Source organism: Triticum aestivum, chromosome 3B (genome assembly GCF_018294505.1).
Source record: "Triticum aestivum cultivar Chinese Spring chromosome 3B, IWGSC CS RefSeq v2.1, whole genome shotgun sequence".
In the NCBI taxonomy this organism is placed as follows: domain Eukaryota; kingdom Viridiplantae; phylum Streptophyta; class Magnoliopsida; order Poales; family Poaceae; genus Triticum; species Triticum aestivum.
In genome coordinates this window covers 669408357-669431173 of record NC_057801.1, presented here as the reverse complement: position 1 = coordinate 669431173, position 22817 = coordinate 669408357, and the positions used below count along the sequence as shown (strand labels likewise).

Sequence of the window (22817 nt, the reverse complement as noted above, 5' to 3'; positions counted from 1 at the left end):
ACCCGACCCCTCCTGGGCGGGTCATACCCAATATTTATATCCCCAACAATATGGTTAGCTGGCCAGACATCTGCAAGCCTCAGGAACAAGGAGGCCTCGGTATCATGTGCTCTAAGCGCATGAATATTGCCCTCCTATCCCGCTGGCTCTGGCGCATTTTTCAAGGGCATGACGGCCTTTGGTTAGACATCATCCGGATCAAGTACCTGTGTGGGCAACCCCTGACCTTCTGTCAAAGGTCCGGCGGTTCCCAGTTCTGGCAGTCAGTCAGCCAACTCCTCCCTGTCCTCCGCATTGGGACTTCTATCTCGGTCGGATCGGGAGCTGCGACTTTGTTCTGGTTTGACCGGTGGGTGGGAGATACCCCCTTCGCTGCTTGCTTCCCGACCTCTTCTCTGTCATCGTCAACCCTTCGATCTTAGTTGAGAGGGCCCTTATTGACTTAGGGCGCCTTGCTTTCCGGAGGTCATTTGGGCCTCCGGAAGCTGCCGCCTGGCAGGAGCTGCTTGATTGCGTCGCTCTCCACGAGCCGGTAGTGGATGCTGGCCCGAATGAGGTTCGGTGGTGTCTTGAGCCATCAGGTCAATTCTCCACCAAGTTCCTCTATCAGGCCATTGCCCCCTCCACCGCCCCTCCCCCCTCCCGGCCATGTGGTCCATCTGCATGCCATTGAAAATTTGGATCTTCATGTGGCAATGGATCCACGGATGGATCCCATCCGGGGTGGAGGTTCGCAAGCGCAACGGCCCTAGTACCGGCCTTTGCCCGCTATATGGTACCCCCGAAGATTCGAATCACATCTTCTTATCTTGTGTGTCCGCTCAATTCGTGTGGAGCTGCTTTAAAGAGGTGGTGGGTGGTAATTGGTGCTACACCAACTTCCCCGACCTATTCGCCGAACTCCAGAACTCCCCCTGCCCTCTCGCCACATTAGGTGGCTTGAGATTGGGGCACTCGCTTGGACCCTCTGGACGATCCGCAATAAACTTGTGATTCAGGCAACCCTCTTCGACGGGCTACTGACTCTCTCTTCGAATTGTCTGGTTACTTGCAGCTTTGGTGGCTGCTTAGCCGCCCACAGGACCGAGACGCCATCTCCGCCTTCATCGCCGACCTTCGCTCGATGGTCGTCCGACTGTCGCCGCCGCCCCCTCTGCCACCTCCGGAGCCAGATTAGACACCGTACATGTTCTTCGACTTCCTTTTTTATGTTTCTGGGCTTGTTGAGTTGTGCCCTCAGCAGAACCTTTGTACTTCTTGTTGTGTGGCTTGGGTGTGTGTGTTCTGGACTAGTCCGTGTATGTGTGCTCCTGGCGGTTTGCTTTATTTATAAAGCGGGGCGAAAGCCTTTTTCGGTATATGAAAGATGGAAAGAGGGACCTCACCGGCAACACATCAGGCTCTCCCCGCGGGCCATCCTCTGATGCGTACATATCACTGCCACAAAATCCACCCCGCCATCGAGCTCCCATCTTCTTCTGCCCCTCTCTTGCCGGCTGCAGCATGCGAAGAGAGAGTTACGAAGGGATTAGGTGAGGGAGATAGGAAAATAAGTTGAGGTTGTCGGACATCGGGAGGGTGTCCTTTTATGCAGCCACCAAACTCCACTGCCTTAAGGAAAATCCCAAAAAGCCCATAGGTGAGGCCGTCCGTGGGGCCTGTCCTACTGTGTGTAGGTTTTCCAAGCTACCCGTGTGCACCCGACAGGCCCAACCGAATAGCCTAACAGGATGGCCCCACGCGTGAGCCGGCTCTGTAGACGCGACACAGGACACGGTTGGCGCGAGCGAACCAACCCAACACGGGGCACACAGTCTTGACAGGCTGGACCCATGCACGAGTAGGTGCGATGCAAGACCTGGCTGGCGCGAGCGAACCAACCCGGTGTAGGCCGACCCACACGCGATTCAACATACGCGGGCATGATGTACGGCCCGCTTGTCATGATCGAACTAGGCCGATGGGGCTGAAGGCGCGGACAGGCAGACCCAACCTCCCTGTCACACGCGGGCAGTGTGCTAGAGGACGCACGCAGGTGCGACCAAAAAAACCACATGATGGTGGCCTTGCCCACGCCTGCGGGTCCACCCTTGACGGAGCAAATTCTTGTCAGATCCCTCGGTAGGGTTCATGAAGAGACCGGAAGTACTGATACAGGGTCTACACGCATGATTTACCCAGGTTCGGGCCTCTGAGAGTAATACCCCGCATCCTGCTTTGTCTTGTTATTCTTGGTGCGGGGATACCTTGTGCATAGGATTACAATGGTGTTGGAGATGTCTACCGAGAGTTGAGTTTTAGATTGGATCCCTAATGAGGACCTAGGCCTCCCTTTATATAGACATGAGAGGTCTAGGGTTTACACAGGGGGGAGATTAGATCAATAAGGTCACTGCCCTCTATCTTGGGGAACACGCCCTCCTTCTTCGCCTTCTTAGGGTTTCTTGATGCTCCTTGGGCCTAGTGGGCCCAGGTAAGGTCGAGGCCAGGCTCCCTTACGTTAGGTACCCCGGGTTTAGGACCCCGTCACCCGTCATGGACCTCCGAGGCACGCCGCCCGGGTGCGCTTGTCCGAACAGATTGGACAACATGAAGGACCCCAGGGAGTCAGCCGCACTATGCGTGCACAAAACGGTCGGCGCAGAGGCACTCTAACCCACGAAGACTCCCAGGAAGCGGATACTCCAACATTCTTTATATGAGTAATATGCATGTGTAGGGTGCTCCTATAATTGTTAGAAAAGTTTAATCTGGCAAGAACTTAAATTTGGGAAAACAATCCTTTCTTGATCTTAGTAGTCTATTCACCCCCTTCTAGACATACTTATCAATCCTAATGTATGTCAAGCCATGGCTAACACAATAAGCATTTCGAATCTTGTGGGTAAAGTATACAACTTCTGCAAAGTGTATAACTATTCGAATAGCCGTGACCATGGTCAAGGACGGCTAGTGAGGCCGCGCTAAACTTGTGGGGTGTTTTGGGTTTAAAAACTCATGGCAGGTGGTACTTTCGGCGTGATGCACTGTGGAATGGCCATTTAAACGTGGATCTTGTCCCGGGATAATGACCTATATGGAATTTTATTATGAGGATATTGGTTTTTGATGATAGTATGAACTGGGAATTTGGATTATGGTGAATCATGAATATATATTATTGGTTGGATTCAGAGTAAGAACAATGACCCATAGGATCATATTTAGATGCTTTAAAAATGTTTTGCAAAATCGGTAGGATCACACGTGTCCAAATATTGCTTTCCGCAGATAATGAAATATAGTATAGAAGCACCCTTTCTTTGTATTAATCCCTGCCCGCATGAATATTTTGTTATCACTCTTTTTTGGGTTACTTGCGAGTACATTCAAAGTACTCATCTAACATTGTTGTCCCTGGCTATTAACTTGGTCAGGCGTGGAGGATTTATTTCTAGAGGATGAGTTTGTTGACGACGCCCCTGCGAATTAGGACACCTCCCAGTCAGAATGCATGTAGGGATAAAGCATGATGGCTAGGGCTCCCGTTATCGTTGGAGTTTCTGTCGCTTTTTCATTTGGAGTTTCGCTCGTGAGGCATTGATGTGTAAGACTTGACCATAATATTTCTATTTATGTAAAAGGACGTGGGACCTGGACGTGCCATGGCCGGTGAAGATTTAGACTAGGGTGGGTTTAAACCCTTAACTTTTGCTATGCAAAAAATCCCAATACTAATAAAAATGTCATGCCAGTTTTTATTTGACGCACCGGGTTGGATGGTCGGCTCCCCTAAAGCCATCCGGGGACATGTCCGAACGTGTCCACACACATTTGGTGTGTATGTTTTCATGTATATCGTTGGATATTCCCTAAGTACTCTATCCACCTTGTTCCGACTGTTCGCCATTTCATTTCAATAGTGTATGGCATTCTCCTCCTTTTGCATAGTGCTCATATGGTCATGGTTGTCGAGTTTGAGGTCCAGATCTATCATCTTGATGGAACATTGCTCTTCGGTGGCATCACCCCTGATGTCGCGATGTGATCTCGGTGGTGTGTGATACTCCACAATGAAGAGTAACATACCCTAGTAACATACACATATCCCTAGACTATGTTACTACCTTGATAGTGGATAGTAACATAATTGCGGTGTCATGCAGAGCTTCATTTATTAGGTTATAGACTCATATTGCATTGGGACATGTGATGTTACAGTAACTAGCTAAGTTACTCAAACTACCTCTCTCCTCATTAACTCATTGCCACATAAGCAAATTTGCTGAGTTGGACTCAATGTTACTGCTGAAGTTACTCTCACTATGGCTAGTCTGAACGGTGCCACTGACAATCCTGGCTTAAGGTATAGAGTGGCCGTTGGGCAAACATGGAGGTGTTTCTTTTGTGTAGTCTGGAGGCGTCTCGACGGCAAGACGCCTAATTCCAATATGAACAGGCAGACTATATACTTTTTACTCTAGCCGCCCCCTCCAACACTCAGATTTTGCAAATCCTGCCTCCACTGGTCGTAGTCTAGACGTTGCTCACTTTCCGATTTTGTATCGGTTTCCCTTGTTCTTTCTGGTGCAAGTGTCTTCTACTATGATTCGTAATTGTTGCATTATATCCTCATTCTTTTTGTTTAATTGAAATGGTTCAGGTTCGCTAATGCACGCCATAGTTCACCTAATAGAAACAATCTCGTGTACATATGGGCTACACACATCTAATAACCAAACCATCTTCTAGCAATTAACGGATTGTTGAAGCAATGATATAGAGTACTAGTATTGTTTAATAAATGGCTGAAAACATTTTAAAAACGTTAACATTAGTAGTAAAAGAAGGCTCGACCTACTAATGGAAATTCATAGACACAAATTACCGGTCATTGCTTAAACAAAGTAAGTAAAACATAGAAGCCTCAAACTTTCACACTATGGAAAGATGCGCGGCTCCCCTGCGCATTCTGAGAGTCATTTTCGACAGTTTTATTACCAGCATCTATTCCCAATTTCAAAATTTGATTACACATGTTCCACCCTAGGATCATCAACAAAGATCATTTCTTTGGGTATGTGCATGCCAATCACCATTCATTGACCTTTTTGCGGGTATCTCAAGTCCTAATGCTATGTACACCAGCCGAGAAGCAATATCGACAATCATACACACACCACAAATATGAACATAACGAAACTAAACACTGAACACATATATAAGACTCTGTTGGCATGCTAAACATGGACTCAACCATATTTTCCAGCAAGACAAGGACCATGGCAGCATGGATCATACTCAAGAGTTCAAGATAAGTTCAGGCACCAACATCACAAATGATCACGCCTCGAGGCTCAACCATCTGGAACTGATTTGAAGTACTGAGACATAAATGCCCTGAATCTTAATTTGTACTCCTTTGGAGAGATTACTGTTGGAGATAGATTCTTGGGGACCACAAGCGATGTCTTCACCCACGACTCCAGTTGTTTGTCCCAGGTATATTGCCTCAAGTAATCTATTATCCCGAATACAAGTTCCTTCTTCTGTTTGTCCACTCCAACAAACAAGGAGTAATCCATGACATTCATGTTCTGGAAACACAAGAAACACAACTTATGAGCTTCACAGGCAACGTAATGGACATACGCCCAAATGCATATGAACTCGACTTTGCGGCAATATAGGCATACTTACACATAGAAAGGATGTATCATTCCAAAGAGCACGTTCCATGAAGTTTTTGGTTTTTCCTTTAATGTAGATAGGCATGGTACGCATGTCTTCAATAAAATTTTGATCCAACAGTACACTTTCTGGATTTGTTGAATCAGCAACATATCGTGAGAAAAGAGCACCCTTCAGATCATATCTACGCAGTATGTTACGGCCAAATAAAAGATTCTCCATAATCATGAAACTAGTCCTTGCCTCCTTGCCATTCCTAATTTCCTTGACCTACAATAGTGGTTAGAGATAATTAGAACATAAACAATTAATAGTGCAAGCATTAACAGGGTAGAGCTTTGCAGAAAATGCATTCTGTACCTGATATATTCCCAGAATTTTTGCAAGGCAAGTAGGGTTACTTGAGACCTGAGATTCACTAAAATGCTTGAAATATTCAAGACCAAACTTTAAGAACGAGTCAAACTCTGTTTTCTTGATTTCTTTTATGATAAATCTGTCATCCATTGATTTCGCAAAAAAAGCATTGCTCTTACCACCTTGTGCATTCCATAGTTTACAACGGCTTATGGATGAAATATACACAAGCTCGGATGGGCAACATATCTTCCGAAGCTCATAGAATTGCCTTGCATATACAGAAACCACAGTGTATTTGCTCTTCAAACCTAGCTTTTCACTATTCAGACAAATTTCAGGATGCATATCTTTTAATGCTGACAGAAATGAATCATAAAATCCAGATGTTGATTCCTCATATGATAATGACGATGTATTGTTTAATAGGCTATGATCCTTTTCTAAAGACTCCTTCGAAGAGATAACTGATGACTGCATAGAGGTACCTCTGGCCAAGTTGCTAGGTGCAACCTTATCAAGCTTTCTTTTAGATAAAAGTTCATCCTTTTCAAATGCAGCTTCAGAATAAATTCCTTGCTCTTCAGATATAGCCAGTGCATAAGCAATGATGCTAGATATCTCTTCATCAACAATTGACAAAATATTACCACAGGGGCCAGCTACAAAATGCATCAAATTCATTTGACATTTGAGTTGTGTCAGTGATGAAGAAGTTGGGGTGTATTTGTTGATGAGATGGAACTTATTCAAATCACCAGTTTCAATTTCTTTCTTGTATTCCATTTCCAAGTGACTCAACTTATTCCAGACCCATTCTCTGGTGTCATCACTCATGAAATCCAATAAGTTTTGTAATACAGGCAAATGTTTACTTGGCATGGCAACAGGGTAAATTTCATTTCCTCTGGCTGGTGCAGGGTGTTCATCATTCTTAACTGGTAACACATTTTGATGTGACCCATTTTCATCAACCTCACCTGGAGAAGACCCAAGCTCTTTAATTGGTGATTTCTCAGTAAGCTGATCCTTCTCTGAAATTATGCCACCACGAGAATTGTCAAAATCGTCAGAAGAATTTATAGTTGCTCCCAGTCTTTCCACTCCAATATTCAGGACAGATAGTGCGTCCCCATGTATGGGTATGGAAATATTTTTAGAACTCAGCTCATTCTCCGGTATGCTTTTGTGGTTAGAATTGTGTGAAGATGCGCCATCAAGTTTAATGTACTGAAGAAGATGATACAAATGGACATCCCAAACATAGAATCCAAGAAGAAGTTGCTGATACAGCCAGTTCAAGCTAAGAATCTCGTGAGCACAAGTCTCAGGCCTTGCAATGTGGTCAAATGCCTTCAGAGAAACCTAGTATATAGAAGATATATTAACATGTCAAAAACTCAACCCTTGGGTCAGGAGAAGAATCAACCTAGAGAAAAAAATAGGCTTACCTCAAGTTCATTCCTTTCTTGTGCAAGCATACTACTGACTTCCAAAAATATTCCCTCATATGCTGAACTGTTTGTGTTCTTCCCCATGGCTTCACCAGAGTATCTTGATTTCAAGCCTTGTATTGTGTTTTCAATTTGAGAGAAAAGTAGCTTCCATTCAACAAGGACCTTCAAGCATAGAAGTATGTTAAGATGAGGAATGATTTAGCTAAATAAAAATGTACGGCTGCAGCAAAATATTTGTAGAAACGCACACTCTGAACTTCAACATCGAGCCAATCTTTTCTGTTTGGGTTATGGAACTGCAAAGTCATTGGTGGCTTAGTAGCGGAATATATTTCAATAGATGAGTATCTGAACACAGCAACTTTCGATCCCAACCTGCAAGAGGAAGAAATTTTTAGTGATATCATTTTGGAAATGAACTTCTATGTTTACGTAGGAACATCCTGCTAAAATTTACCCAAAGAAACGTAGGCAGTCCCTGTGCAGCAAATGCCCACATGTTGACAGCTTCTTAGCAGAAGAATGTGTTGAGAAACTGAGTTCCAAAAACTTCGCAAACGAGAGGTTGCGTGCAGAGGAAGATATTATAACCCTCGGTGTGGGCATACCACTGCATCTCAAGCACCTGGTCCACATCCAAATTCTTCTTTGACCCTCACCGGAAAGTGCTTCCGCCAATGGAAGGCTTTTCACAAGAACAGTGAGGGTACCATCATGGTGGGTGTAAGAGTACATGTGAGCTTCTGGAGGCTCACCACATGATAAGCAATTGTGCTTCTGCAAGTAATCTACTTGTTACTGACGCATAATTAAAGCCAATGAATGATTTGTTAAATTAATATAACAATAATTAAGATGTATGACCTCATTAAGTAAAGTATCTTGCAAATGCATCCCAAGAGATGTGTCACAATTCCCATAATAAGTTATCCTGGAAAGATGACTCTGCTCACAAACTGCTTTATTCCTGATGTTTTGGCTGGACATCGAAATTAGTATGGTCTGAGGGTTTAGAGAAATCCTAGTCCCCGTGTGCGTTTCATCATCAAAAGTTTCTTTAAATTTCTTGCCAGATGCTTCCTTTTTATGCGTATTTAACTTTTCTGGAGCAGCAGCAATATTTGACCCATCAAACCCATCACCTGAAGTTGACTCAGCAGAGCTGATATATGAGATGTCCCCAATAATATCTGTCGAGGGTTCTGGATCAGGCCGCGATGACTGAATACATTGGCTGTTGGAATCGCTGGAATTCGTAATGTCGGAATCATGAAGATGCTGCGACATGGAGTTTTTAGTGTCGGCTAACTCCTCCATATTAGCATACTGCTCATCAGAAGTGCGACCAGGAAAATGTAGCTGTGAATCAATTTTTAAACAGTCCTCTTTACGGGAAGCATTTTTTTCGGTTATAAATGATCTTTGGTCGGTGAAAAATGATGTTTCAAGGATCAAATGGTAAGCTGCAAAGACAGTGAAATGGAGAACACGCTTAATCTTCTTCAATGTTTCACTTGTTGATCCTTTTAGCAATATCTACAAGAGAAGTTCAAGCTAATCAGAAAGAGCAAAAATAAAAGAGCACACAATATAGGATACTGAACACAAATGGACATCTTAGCACAACCAAAGAGCAAAAATGTGTACTCTGTGCACTTCGCTATATATAAGGTTCAATGAAATAGATTACCCTTGCTCATGCATCCCGAATTTCCGATTCAATACTATGCAAACAAACAGAATAATGGTGTTACCAGCTGCATCATGAGCAACTCAGTACTTTCTTTCTCGAACACACCCCTAAATGTATGTCATTTTGTATTAGAAGAAAAAGCTTTAGAAAGTGAAAGTACAAACCACCGAGAAACAGAAGAAAAAAGGCTAGATTATTCTAAGTTACCAAAAAGGAGACAATATATATAGAGAAGGAAGAATAGCACTGCCTCAGTCTCAGCCACAAACGCTTCAACTCAGTCCTAATAATGATCATAAAATGAATCGTCTATTCCCTCCTTTCTGGTTAAAAGGACCAGACGTATCCCCAGACAACAATTTGACCAATATAATACAAATTGTATATATCACAAAAATTGTACCATTAGAAGATATAACATTTGAAGTTTTTCTAATGGTATATTTTTGTGATATATTACTCGTGTTACATTGGTCAAATTATCGATCTAGGGATACACGTGGGCCTTTTAAACCAAAAAGGAGGTAGTAACATATAAACATCAAAAAATATTTTATGAAGTAAAAAAACACAAAGTTGAAATTGCAGAGCAGAAAGAGGAAAGATGACATAAAAATAAGGAAAAAGAAGAAGACATACTGTGCATCCCATAGGTTTCGGAAAACCTTCTAGAAATAAAAATGTTTTGGATGACCTCCTTCCATCTTCTGCAGTTAGATTATGCTCCTCAACAATTTTTTTGAAATTGACAGATTCACACTGCTTAATAAGGTTAGTTTTCGTACGAACATCCTGCAATGAGATGATTGGAGAACCAGTACAAAGAGCGATTCTTTCCAGGCGATGGATATTCATGTCACTAACCAAGGTAACTCCTTGTTTCTGAACATATTCATTTACATTTCGTGAAACCGCTTTCTCCACCAATATAACATCCGGCCGGCATTTGCCTATCATATCGCTGAGAGTTTTCTCCAACTGCTCGCTTTCCTGGCCAATGATGATGAATGGGAATTTTGTAAATTCTCTTTATCACCTGATACTGTAACTCTGTAACATAAATAAATTTAACTAAGAGCATGCATGCACACCTGTTTCATTGAATTCATTGATGATAGCCCTGTGGAAAATTGACCAATGTCACCCTTAAGAATCAACAGTTTAGGATGCTTAATGTTGGCACGCATCTGCTTATGTGCGGCGGTCTTCTTAAAAACAAGACCGTTGATCACTTCACTATCAAAGAAAGAGAGTGAGTACAGAGTTGAGGCATCATAAGGCAACAAAATGAGCAGTACGAGGAGGAACGCTAGCACGTTACCTCTGCTGGCAAGATCCTGAAGCTATGCATTTCACCTTTACATACAACCCTGGATCCATTGCATTTCCCATATTGGCATCAGGCTTGACGAGTAAGGCAGCACGCCACGATAACGAAGCAACAATATCAAGCCAGATATTATCGGTTGCTCCATCAGACAAGGAGAATCCTTCAGCAGCCAAAAAACGACTAACAAGGATCTTGAATTGCCCATTCATAACTTCTGACATTGCTTTCTGCAATTGATCTTCACGGCTATTATTGCTTCCTTCCTCGTCAAAGCTAGGATTCAAACTTGACTGACCCCACTTAGTATCATTGTCACTATCATCATCGGGGTTAGCAAGAGTATCAACATCCTCCTCCTTATTTGCTGGGTCTGGTGGTAACCAAATGAAAGGGTCTGTCTCAAAACTGGGCAAAACTAGTGGATAAAGGCAGTTAATTCCATTCTCAGAGTCAGCATCTGCTTTCATGCCGGACTCAGCATTCAATATGTTGTTGTAAACTATAGTATTTTCCTTATTACTGTCAACCTGATCCATAACTTGCTCATTCAATGGAACTATTTCACCTCCTGGCATGGGAAGGCTAGTAACCTCCTCACCATATTGTGTTCCTGTAAGTTGATCATTGGTCAGGATATCTCGATCAGGTTCGGAAGATACATTTGTGTCCAAGATGACATTACCAGCATCAAAACTTTCCTTGGTGGCACCTTGATCAGTCTCCAACTGCGTTTGACTAGATAGAATATTTTGGTCAGGCGGGATGGGAATATTAGCACCACCACTGAATACAGTAGTATGACTGGGTTCACATTCTTCCTCTTTTACTAGATTCTCTTCTCCTTGCTCCATAAATTCATCACTGACGAAGATATCAGGATGAAGTTGACCGGTATCTAGGAGCTCAATTTCCTCTTCAGAGTCGGTATCCATGAGGGAGCCACCTGAGAAATACGGAGCAAAAATATAGTTAGGTTCAGTCAACAAATAATCAGAATGATAGAAGTGGTAGTATTTTAGCTATAAGAGAATGGTGCACAGAGACTTACCAAAGCTTGAAAAGCAACTAGCAAAGCTGGAAGAAGAACTTCCTCTGCTAAAACGGGGAGAGCCGTAAGGAGTGTTGTAAGGAGTGCCACAAGAGCTTGTCTGCATGCTCAGCCATTCCATCTCACCATTTGTAACTGATGAATCAATACCATGGCTACACTTGTACCAGCAAGAATCACTACAGGTAAGGACGTTATTTTCCCCATCCATGGTTGCCTCTTCTGAGTCAACTGCATGACACATTTTACTCATGACACAGATTTACCAGATTATCAAGCAAAAAATATGACCACCTGCAAATATAATAGCCCTGAATCATCTTGACTGCTAGTCCCAGAACTGAAGGGACTACGCATAGAAATATATAATATCCATCACAGCGATCTAAGAATTTTACAAATATCCAGGTCAGCACTACAAGAATCTCCAGTTATTCGCATTGAGCTTGTCTAGTTGTACGTTGGTTTGTAAGTTCCAGCGTAAATTGGGAATTTGGAAGCAGAAGTTCAGAGGACACACCAGAATTACAGAGATAGTGCAAAATAAGTTACTGTGTCGAAATAATAGCAACCAGTGGATTCTACAAAGTCACACCACTAAGCTCATGTAACATCCGAAAATAATACAGAATAAATTTGAATGGTGTACAGTACTCCCGAAAATAATACGTACTACTAGGATTCTAAGAACATGGGCAAGTAAACTAAAAAGTTCCAAAAACAGGTGTTGCTGAAGGACACCGACTGTCCCAACAGTAGTAGCCAGACGCCAAATAATCTATACAGTGGAAAGCACCGAGTCCACATGTAGTTCACCTATCATGTCGTCAAATATAAAATTCTTAAGCCCATAGACTTACGGATGCATCCAAATGTTCGGCCCCTGACCTCCGGATGCAGCACACGCAACTCTGGTAAAAAAAACTAAGCCGGCGGCACAGCAACGCTCAACGACTGTCCGCGGCAGGAGAGAGGTGGCGGGCGTCGAGGCGTAGCCCGATGGCCGGGGAGCACGCAGGGACTAAGGAGACGGCGGGCGGCGCAAGCCTACGGCGGCAACTAACGAACAGCGAAACAAACAAAAAACAAATGCCTCGCGATCGCCGGAGGAGCTCCTCGCAGGAATCGACAGGCCCGCGATTGCTTGGCGCCGTCAAACAGGCACCCCGATAAAACCCACCGATCCGGGAAAAGCCCAGGCATCAGAAGCTTACGTACGGGCGCGGAGAAGGCATCCTGATCGGAAAATCCACCCCGGGGGAATCCGTCAGACAGGGACGCACGCGCGCGCGCGCGCGCAGAAAACACCCGCGGCGCGCCGCCGACCCGCGGGCGGAGGGCGAGGCCGCCGACGACGCGCCGGGGAGGGACGGACGGAGAGAGGGACGGGCGGACCGGCCGGCCGCCGCGAAACCTGCCGGAGCTCTCGATCTGGGGATTGCGACTACGAATTCGGAGCGGGGGGAGAATAGATTGGGGGAGGAGGAAACAGGGAGAGGGAGGGAGGGTGGTGGGACTGGGTGGTGAGCTGTTTATATACCGCGAACGCGTCGGAGGCAGTGCGCGCGTGACATGGCAGGCGAAATGGTCCCCGCGTGGTCCGTGTTGGTGGCGGTGCTACGTATGAACTGGATCCGGGTGGTGGCGTCGACAGGGGGAGATTACCAGCGGGCGCACGAAAGCGTATTTCTGGCGGTGGTGTGCAGGTGTTCTCTGCTCGGCCTAGCCGTGCGATTTCAAGCGCCAGTTTGAATTATTGGATTGGATGGAGAGACGGGAGGGAGCCCGGGTCGCTCAAGTTACCGCTGACACGTTTGGCAGCCGTCTCGTTGGTTTCGCGTACCTTTCATGGGTGCCTAATGCGATGCATTATCAGTTTTGATTTCATATATTATTTTTTATGAATAAGTCTCCTTTTAGGGAGAACGAATCCTTCACAGGAAAGAAAGGGTTAGCTATAATACGTGGTATTTATGTTCTTGAATGGGCAATAATGTGTGTATCGTCACCCTCACGATTTCCTAATTTATTGTCGCCGCCCGGGCCCAAAGAACGGACGGTGTGTGTTCCTTTGTTTAGACGTAATCGGTAATTTTTCACGTCATTATGTGTTTTTGTATGGTTGCATCACTTGCCTCGCGTTTGTGATGCACTTTGCTGGCACTCCAGTAGTTGTGTGGTTGTGTGTATGGATGCTAGCGGGTGAGGTAGTTCATGCCAGATGTGTTCTAACAAATGATCGACGAGGAAGGCTACAAGAAGGCTTGGGGTGGGGTGGGGTGGGGTGGGGGGGGGGGGGGGGGGGGGGTTGTTGCTGTCGTGATGCGGAGGCCGTTTGGGGTGGGTGCATGAGACATCTAACAGATATGCATGGTATCATCGGTGGAGCTTGAGCATGATCTTATCAGGGACCAAAAGCATAAAGGAGAATCGAGGTGGCATCCGAGCCCACTCTGGCCACAGTAAGCTACATCGCTAATAAAATACCAATGGTTGTGATACACAATAGCACACGGGTGAAATCTCTTAGTGTGAAAAGGCTAACTCAACAGTTAACAAAAAAGCTTAACTTCTAGCAATAATATGTTTATGTTCTTGAATGGGCAATAATGTTTGTCTCGTCATGCTCATGGTTTCCTAATTTATTGTCGCCGCCCGAGCCCAAAGAACGAACGGTATGTGTCCCTCTGTTTAGGCGTAATCGGTAACTTTTCACGCCATCATATATATTTTGTATGGTTGTATCACCTGCCTCGCATTTGTGATGCACTTCGCAGGCACTCCAGTAGTTGTGTGGTTGTGTGTATGGATGCCAGCGGTGAGGTAGTCCATGAAAGATGTGTTCTAACAAATGTTCGGCCAGAAATGCTACAAGGAGGCTTGGGGTGGGGGAGGGGGGTTGTTGCTGTCGTGATGCGGAAGCCGTTGGGGGTGGGCGGATGCGACATTTGACATATATGCATGGTATCGGTAGTGGAGCTTCATCACTATCTTGCAAGGGACCAAAATCCTAAAGGAGAGTCGAGGTGGCGTCCGAGCCCACTCTGGCCACAGGTAAGCTATGCCACTAGTAAAATACCAACAGTTGTGGTGTGCAATAGCACACGGACGAAATCTCTTAGTGTGAAAAGGTTAACTTAACAGTTAACAAATAGGGTTAACTTCTAGCAATAATACGTGGTATTTATGTTCTTGAATGGACAATAATCTTTGTATCATCACGCTCATGATTTCCTAATTTACTGTCGCCACCCGGGCTGAAAGGACGGGCGGTATGTGTCCCTTTATTTAGGCGTAATCGGTCATTTTTCACGTCATTATAGGTATTTTGTATGGTTGTATCATCCGCCTCGTGTTTGTGATGCATTTGGTTGCCACTCCAGTAGTTCCATGTTTGTGTATATGGATGCCGGCAGTGAGGTAGCCCGTGACAGTTGTGTTCTAACAAATGTTTGGCGAGGGTTGATACAAGGAAGCTTGGGGTGGAGGGAGGGGGTTGTTTGTTGTCATTGTGCGGTGGCCGATGGGGGAGGGGTTGTTGTTGCCATGGTGTGGTGGGGGAGGGGTTGTTGTTGTCGTGGTGCAGCGGGGGAGGGTTGTTGTTGTCGTGCTGCAGTGGGGGAGGGGGTTGTTGTTGCCATGGTGCAGTGGGGGAGGGGTTGTTGTTGTCGTGGTGCAGTGGGGGAGGGGTTGTTGTTGCCATGGTGCGGCGGGGGAGGGTTGTTGTTGTTGTGGTGCGGTGGGGGAGGGGTTGTTGTTGTCGTGGTGCGGTGGGGGAGGGTTTGTTGTTGTCGGGATGCGGTGTTGTTGTCGGGGTGCGGTGGGGGAGGGGTTGTTGTAGCCATGGTGCGGTGGGGGAGGGTTGTTGTTGTCGTGGTGCGGTGGGGAAGGGGTTGTTGTTGACGTGGTGCGGTGGGGGGGGGTTGTTGTCGTGGTGCGGTGGGGAGGGGTTGTTTTGGTCGTGGTGCGAAAGCCATTTAGGATGGGCAGATGTGACATCTAACGGATATGCATGGCATCGGTGGTGGAGCTTGAGCGTGATCTTGGAAGGGACAAAAAAGGAGAGTTGAGGTGGAATCTCGGCCCACTTTGCCCACAGGTAAACTTCGACACTAGTAAAATAGCAATGGTCGTGGTACGCAATAGCACACGAGGGACATCGCCTATTGTTGAAATTTATGAACATAAAGAAGCCATGGAAGAGGATTTGTCGGTCCAAAGAAACATAAGGGATTGCACACGAAGTGTTTATATAGGTTTGTTCCCACATTTTGAAGGTAATACCATACTCCTGCTTTGATTGGATTGGTGTATGGGTGCCTTGTATGAGGATTACAATGGAGAATATGAAGGTTATACTAGAGCTAGGATTTCACCTATGCGAATATGAGATGCCCTGGAGTAGTCTTTGGCCTCAGCTTATAAAGAAGGATGAGGCCTAGGGTTACAAGAGCCATAGTCTGGTCCTGTCGGCCTAACGATCCAGGGTGATTTACAAGGCGAAGTCTTGGGCGCCAAGTAGAAGAACTTTTGGAGTGAGGCCCACTGTCGGTGTCAAAACTGGCAGACCTCGGGGTAGGGGGTCCCGAGCTGTGGATCTAGGATCAATGGGGAACAAGGGACGGCGAACACAATGTTTACCCAGGTTCGGGCCCTCTCGAAGAGGTAATACCCTACGTCATGCTTGATTACATTAGATGTATAGTATAGTTTACAGAGTAGACCTACCTCGCGATCAGCATAAGCTAAACCCTAAGGTGATGAGGTAATGAATATATCTCCCCTAAAGACTACAACCCTCGGTTTATATAGACACCGATATGGTTAGGGTTACCAGAGATAGATTACAATAAGGGATAAAAAGTTCATGTCTATCCTTAACTTGGAGGACACACCACGGCTTCATTGATCTTCCGTCGCTATGCGGCTTCACCAGTCTGGCCCGTATTCAATGGGCCGGCGCCCCGAGGACCCCTTAGTCCTTAACTCCCTCAGTAGCCCTCAAACTTCCCTCCAACGCCAAGGCTTGTATCCGGCATCCGCTCACTCAACAATATCCGGCTTGCGAGGTGAGTTCTTTAATGTGCTTTGTTCATATTCGGAGCCAAGTGATGTCCGGAATCTTAAATGGTATTTTTACTTAACAACGAAGGCAATAACAAAAAAACATTCAGGACTAAACAGTGCCTTCATCTGACAACCTTTTCTCTTTCAACGAAGAGTCACGTCCGGCCATAACGCCAAGCGGTTAGTATTTCTCGGAGCGTGGCTCGAGGCCCACCCACGTTTGACATGTCTCATCATGGTGGGGATCATGCTCCGCCTTTCAGGGGATACAATCAATGATTTCGATTCCCCTCCCCGCACATAACATTGCGGGCACATCGGGAAGTGGAGAAGCCAACGGTGTGGAAAAAGGAACCCCTGACCTGTCTACAGCCTATAAAGGGGGAGCTACTATAGTCAGCATCCCACACCTTCTTCCACCTCCCGCTCATGCAGATCCTCAGAGCTCCAGCGCCCCGTTTTCTCTGCTCCATAACGCATCCCCCCCGCCCCCTAGCCATGGCCGGATCCGGTGCCAACGGGAAGTGGGATGCCTCCACTGTCACCGATAGCGACATCCAGAAGCTAAAGCGGGCCGGCTATTTGTCGGTCAACATTGCCCATCGGACTCCTGAACAGCGCCAGATCATCCCCTGGCCAGGCGAACGGGTTGTATTTCTCCCCCCATTTCCTTAGGGGGTTGGGGTTTCCCCTACATCCCTTTGTGAGGGGGTTGATGTTCTTTTATGGGCTAGATTTCCATGATCTAGCCCCCAACTCCCTCCTCCACATTTCGACCTTCCACTGGCACGTGTCGGTGCTATACAAACGGTTTTTAAACCCTTTCCGTGACGGCATTCAGAACTGTCACCTTGTGAGTGTGGGCGATAGGGGGGTCCTTCCGACAAGACCCAGAAACCGTCGGGGATATGCCCTCCTGGCACACACGCTTGGCAAAATGAGGTCGTGTGCGACCGGCGAGCGAGCAAATATGGTTATACATACAGTAGTGCTCAAAAAAGTACTATTATACAGGCGAAATCATTTCCGGCCGTAAGTTAATCCCACACAGTCAGTCCCCGCGAAACGTTTCCGTTCATATATACATCCCACTGATACGTCTCCAATGTATCTATAATTTTTGATTGTTCCATGCTATTATATTACCAGTTTTGGATGTTTATGGGCTTTACTTTACACTTTTATATCATTTTTGGGACTAACCTACTAACCGGAGGCCCAACCCGAATTGTTGTTTTTTGCCTATTTTAGTGTTTCAAATAAAAGGGATATCAAACGGAGTCCAAACAGAATCAAACCTTCTGGAGCGATCTTTTTGGAACACGCAATCTCTGATCTTCCTGCTCCAGCCGCCTAAACTAGCGCCGGCGGGACTGCCTGCTCCCTCCTCTTGTGGCCCGCTTTGATGCCTGATACGTCTCCAACGTATCTATAATTTATGAAGTATTCATGCTATTATATTATCTGTTTTGGATGTTTATGTGCTTTATTAAGCACTTTTATATTATTTTTGGGACTAACCTATTAACCGGAGGCCCAACCCAAATTGTTGCTTTCTTGCCTATTTCAATGTTTCGAAGAAAAGAAATATCAAACGGAGTCCAAACGGAATGAAACCTTCGGGAAAGTTATTTTTGGAACGGAAGCAGTCAGGAGACTTGGAGTGCACGTAAGGGAAGCAACGAGGAAGCCACAAGGCAGGGAGGCGTGCCCTACCCCCCTGGGCGCGCCCCCACCCTCATGGCTCCCCTGACCGACTTCTTTCGCCTATATATGTCCATATACCCTAAAAACATTGGGGAGCACAAGAGATCGGGAGTTCCACCGCCGCAAGCCTCTGTATCCACCAAAAACCAATCGGGACCCTATTCCGGCACCCTGCCGGAGAGGGGATCCCTCACCGGTGGCCATCTTCATCATCCCGGTGCTCTCCATGACGAGGAGGGAGTAGTTCACCCTTGGGGCTGAGGGTATGTACCAGTAGCTATGTGTTTGATCTCTCTCTCTCTCTCTCTCTCTCTCTCTCTCTCTCTCTCTCGTGTTCTTGAGGTGGTACGATCTTGATGTATCGCGAGCTTTGCTATTATAGTTGGATTTTATGATGTTTCTCCCCCTCTACTCTCTTGTAATGGATTGGGTTTTCCCTTTGAAGTTATCTATCGGATTGAGTCTTTAAGGATTTGAGAACACTTGATGTATGTCTTGCGTGGGATACCCGTGGTGACAATGGGGTATTCTATTGATCTACTTGTTGTATGTTTTGGTGATCAACTTGCGGGTTCCGTGACCTTGGGAATCTATGCATAGGGGTTGGCACACGTTTTCGTCTTGACTCTCCGATAGAAACTTTGGGGCACTCTTTGAAGTACTTTGTGGTGGTTGAATAGATGAATCTGAGATTGTGTGATGCATATCGTATAATCATGCCCACTGACACTTGAGGTGACATTGGAGTATCTAGGTGACATTAGGGTTTTGGTTGATTTGTGTCTTAAGGTGTTATTCTAGTACAAACTCTATGATAGATCGAACGGAAAGAATAGCTTCATGTTATTTTACTACAGACTCTTGAATAGATCGATCAGAAAGGATAGCTTTGAGGTGGTTTCGTACCCTAAAATAATCTCTTTGTTTGTTCTCCGCTATTAGTGACTTTGGAGTGACTCTTTGTTGCATGTTGAGGGATAGTTATATGATCCAGTTATGTTATTATTGTTGAGAGAACTTGCACTAGTGAAAGTATGAACCATAGGCCTTGTTTCCTACCATTGCAATACCGTTTGTGCTCACTTTTATCATTAGTTACCTTGCTGTTTTTATATTTTCAGATTACAAAAACCTATATCTACCATCCATATTGCACTTGTATCACCATCTCTTCGCCGAACTAGTGCACCTATACAATTTACCATTGTATTGGGTGTGTTGGGGACACAAGAGACTCTTTGTTATTTGGTTGCAGGGTTGCTTGAGAGAGACCATCTTCATCCTACGCCTCCCACGGATTGATAAACGTTAGGTCATCCACTTGAGTGAAATTTGCTACTGTCCTACAAACCTCTGCACTTGGAGGCCCAACAACGTCTACAAGAAGAAGGTTGCGTAGTAGACATCAAGCTCTTTTCTGGCGTCGTTGCCGGGGAGGTGAGTGCTTGAAGGTATATCTTTAGATCTTGCAATCGAATCTTTTAGTTTCTTGTTTTATCACTAGTTTAGTTTATAAAAGAAAACTACAAAAAAATGGAATTGAGGTTGCCTCATACACTTCATCTTTTTAATATCTTTCATGAAAATGATGGAAAGGAAAATTGTGCTCAATTGCTAGAAGAAGAATGCATTAAAATGTTTGGTACTAGATCTTTGTATGATGAGCATGATTGCAATGTTGTTAGTATGAATTCCTTGAATATCCATGATGCTAATGATATGCACAGCCACAAGCTTGGGGAAGCTATGTTTGATGAAGATGATATTTTTTGTCCCCCAAGTTTTGATGACCAAATTTATTATGATGAAAGCATGCCTCCTATTTATGATGACTATTGTGATGATACGTATGCCATAAAGAATAAACTTGCTTATGTGGAGAGTAGTAAAATTTCTATGCAAGTAGATCATGAAAAGAATGCTTTATGTGTTGGTTATATTGTTGAATTCATTCATGATGCTACTGAAAATTATTATGAGGGAGGAATATATGCTTGTAGGAGTTGCAATGATATCAAGTTTCCTATCTATGTGCTTAAAGTTTTAAAGTTATGCTTATTCTGCCTTCCTATGCTAGTTGATTATTGTTCCCGTAAGTTGTTTGCTCACAAAATACCTATGCATAGGAAGTGTGTTAGGCTTAAATGTGCTAGTCATATGCTTCATGATGCTCCCGTTATGTTTCAATTCTTACCTTTTATGTGAGCATCATTGTCATCATCATGCCTAGCTAGAAAGGCATTAAAGAAAGCGCTTGTTGGGAGACAACCCAATATTTACTCTTACTGTTTTTGTGTGTCCACGTGATTATTCTACTGTAGTAATCATGTTTTATAGCTTTTGTTTCAATAAAGTGCCAAGTAAGACCTTTAGGATAGCTTAGGTGATAGTTGTGTTGATCCTGCTGAAAATCAGAAACTTTTGCACCCAGTAAATTAGTTTTGATAATTCACAAACACATGATTTTGATCTGATTATTTTTGCTCTGGATTGGTACACAAATTTCTCAGGTTTTCCCAATTTGGTATGATTTTTGGAGTTCCAGAAGTATACGTTTGATACAGATTACTACAGACTATTCTGTTTTTGAGAGATTCTGTTTCCTATGTGTTGTTTGCTTATTTTGATGAATCTATGACTAGTATCGGAGGGTATGAACCATAGAGAAGTTGGAATACAGTAGATATTACACCAATATGAATTTAGAATGAGTTCACAACAGTACCTAAGTGGTGGTTTATTTTTTTATACTAACGGAGCTTACGAGTTTTTTGTTAAGTTTTGTGTTGTGAAGTTTTCAAGTTTTGGGTAAAGATTCGATGGACTATGGAATAAGGAGTGGCAAGAGCCTAAGCTTGGGGATGCCCAAGGCACCTGACAAGTGTAGGGGATCTATCGTAGTCCTTTTGATAAGTAAGAGTGTCGAATCCAACGAGGAGCAGAAGGAAATGATAAGCGGTTTTCAGTAAGGTTTTCTCTGCAAGCACTGAAATTGTAGGTAACAGATAGTTTTGTGATAAGATAAATTGTAATGAGTAACAAGCAATTAAATTAAATAAAGTGCTGCAAGGTGGCCCAATCCTTTTTGTAGCAAAGGATAAGCCTGGACAATTTCTTATAATGAGAAAGGAGCTCCCGAGGACACATGGGAATTATCGTCAAGCTAGTTTTCATCACGCTCATATGATTCGCGTTCGGTACTTTGATAATTTGATATGTGGCTGGACTGGTGCTCGGGTACTGCCCTTACTTGGACAAGCAACCCACTTATGATTAACCCCTATTGCAAGCATCCGCAACTACAAAAGAAGTATTAAGGTAAACCTAACCACAACATTAAACATATGGATCCAAATCAGCCCCTAACGAAGCAACGCATAAACTAGGGTTTAAGCTTCTGTCACTCTAGCAACCCATCATCTATTTATTACTTCCCAGTGCCTTCCTCCAGGCCCAAATAATGGTGAAGTGTCATGTATTCGACGTTCACATAACACCACTAGAGGAAAGACAATATACATCTCATCAAAATATCGAACGAATACCAAATTCACATGACTACTAATAGCAAGACTTCACCCATGTCCTCAGGAACAAACGTAACTACTCACAAAGCATATTCATGTTCATAATCAGAGGAGTCATAATATGCATTAAGGATCTGAACATATGATCTTCCACCAAGTAAACCAATTAGCATCAACTACAAGGAGTAATCAACACTACTAGCAACCCACATGTACCAATTTGTGGTTTGGATACAAGAGATGAACTAGGGTTTTGAGAGGAGATGGTGCTGGTGAAGATGTTGATGGATATTGACCCTCTCCCGATGGGAGGATCGTTGGTGATGATTTCCCCCTCCCGGAGGGAAGTGTCCCCAGCAGAACAGCTCCGCTGGAGCCCTAGATTGGTTCCGCCAAGGTTCCGCCTCGTGGCGGCGGAGTTTCGTCCCGTAAGCTTGCCCACAATTTTTTTTTCCAGGGTAAAAGCCTTCATATAGCAGAAGATGGACACCAAAGGGCCACCAGGGGGCCCAGGAGACAGGGGCATGCCCCCACCCTCCTGGCCAGGGTGTGGGCCCCCTGAGGTGTTTCTTCCGCTCAATAATTCTTATTAATTCCAAAAATAAGTTTCGTGGAGTTTCAGGATTTTTGGAGCAGTGCATAATAGGTTTCCAATGTTTGCTCCTTTTCCAGCAAGAATTCTAGCTGCCGGCATTCCCCCTCTTCATGGTAAACCTTGTAAAATAAAATAGAATAGCATAAGTATTGAGATATAATGTGTAATAACAGCCCATAATGCAATAAATATTGATATAAAAGGATGATTAAAAATGGATGTATCAACTCCCCCAAGCTAAGACCTCGCTTGTCCTCAAGCGGAAGCCGAAATTGAAAAATATGTCCACATGTTTAGAGATAGAGGTGTCGATAAAAATAAAATACGGACATGAGGGAATCATGATCATTCTTATAACAGCAACAT

At 44.6% G+C, this 22817-nt stretch overlaps 1 protein-coding gene across 6 annotated transcripts; it reads right to left on the bottom strand.

The window, feature by feature from the left end:
• Nucleotides 1–4958: 4958 nt before the first annotated feature.
• On the bottom strand, nucleotides 4959–13197 carry LOC123071593 (putative 1-phosphatidylinositol-3-phosphate 5-kinase FAB1D). 6 transcript variants are annotated; one of them, XM_044495176.1, is made up of 13 exons: nucleotides 12774–13045; nucleotides 11556–11849; nucleotides 11190–11450; nucleotides 10499–11117; nucleotides 10269–10413; nucleotides 9817–10167; nucleotides 8349–9020; nucleotides 7942–8261; nucleotides 7733–7859; nucleotides 7479–7646; nucleotides 6031–7392; nucleotides 5680–5940; nucleotides 4959–5576 (listed from the first exon to the last, which is right to left on the bottom strand). In XM_044495176.1, the coding sequence occupies exons 2-13, from the start codon at nucleotides 11806–11808 to the stop codon at nucleotides 5337–5339; spliced, it is 4779 nt and encodes a 1592-aa protein (XP_044351111.1). In that variant the 5' UTR covers nucleotides 11809–11849; nucleotides 12774–13045; the 3' UTR covers nucleotides 4959–5336. The 6 variants fall into 6 exon arrangements, with proteins under 6 accessions (XP_044351111.1, XP_044351109.1, XP_044351107.1 ...); XM_044495174.1 differs by lacking the exon at nucleotides 12774–13045 and adding an exon at nucleotides 13096–13197 and having other exon boundaries at nucleotides 10499–11450; XM_044495172.1 differs by having other exon boundaries at nucleotides 10499–11450; nucleotides 12770–13045.
• Between the last annotated feature and the right edge of the window lie 9620 nt (nucleotides 13198–22817).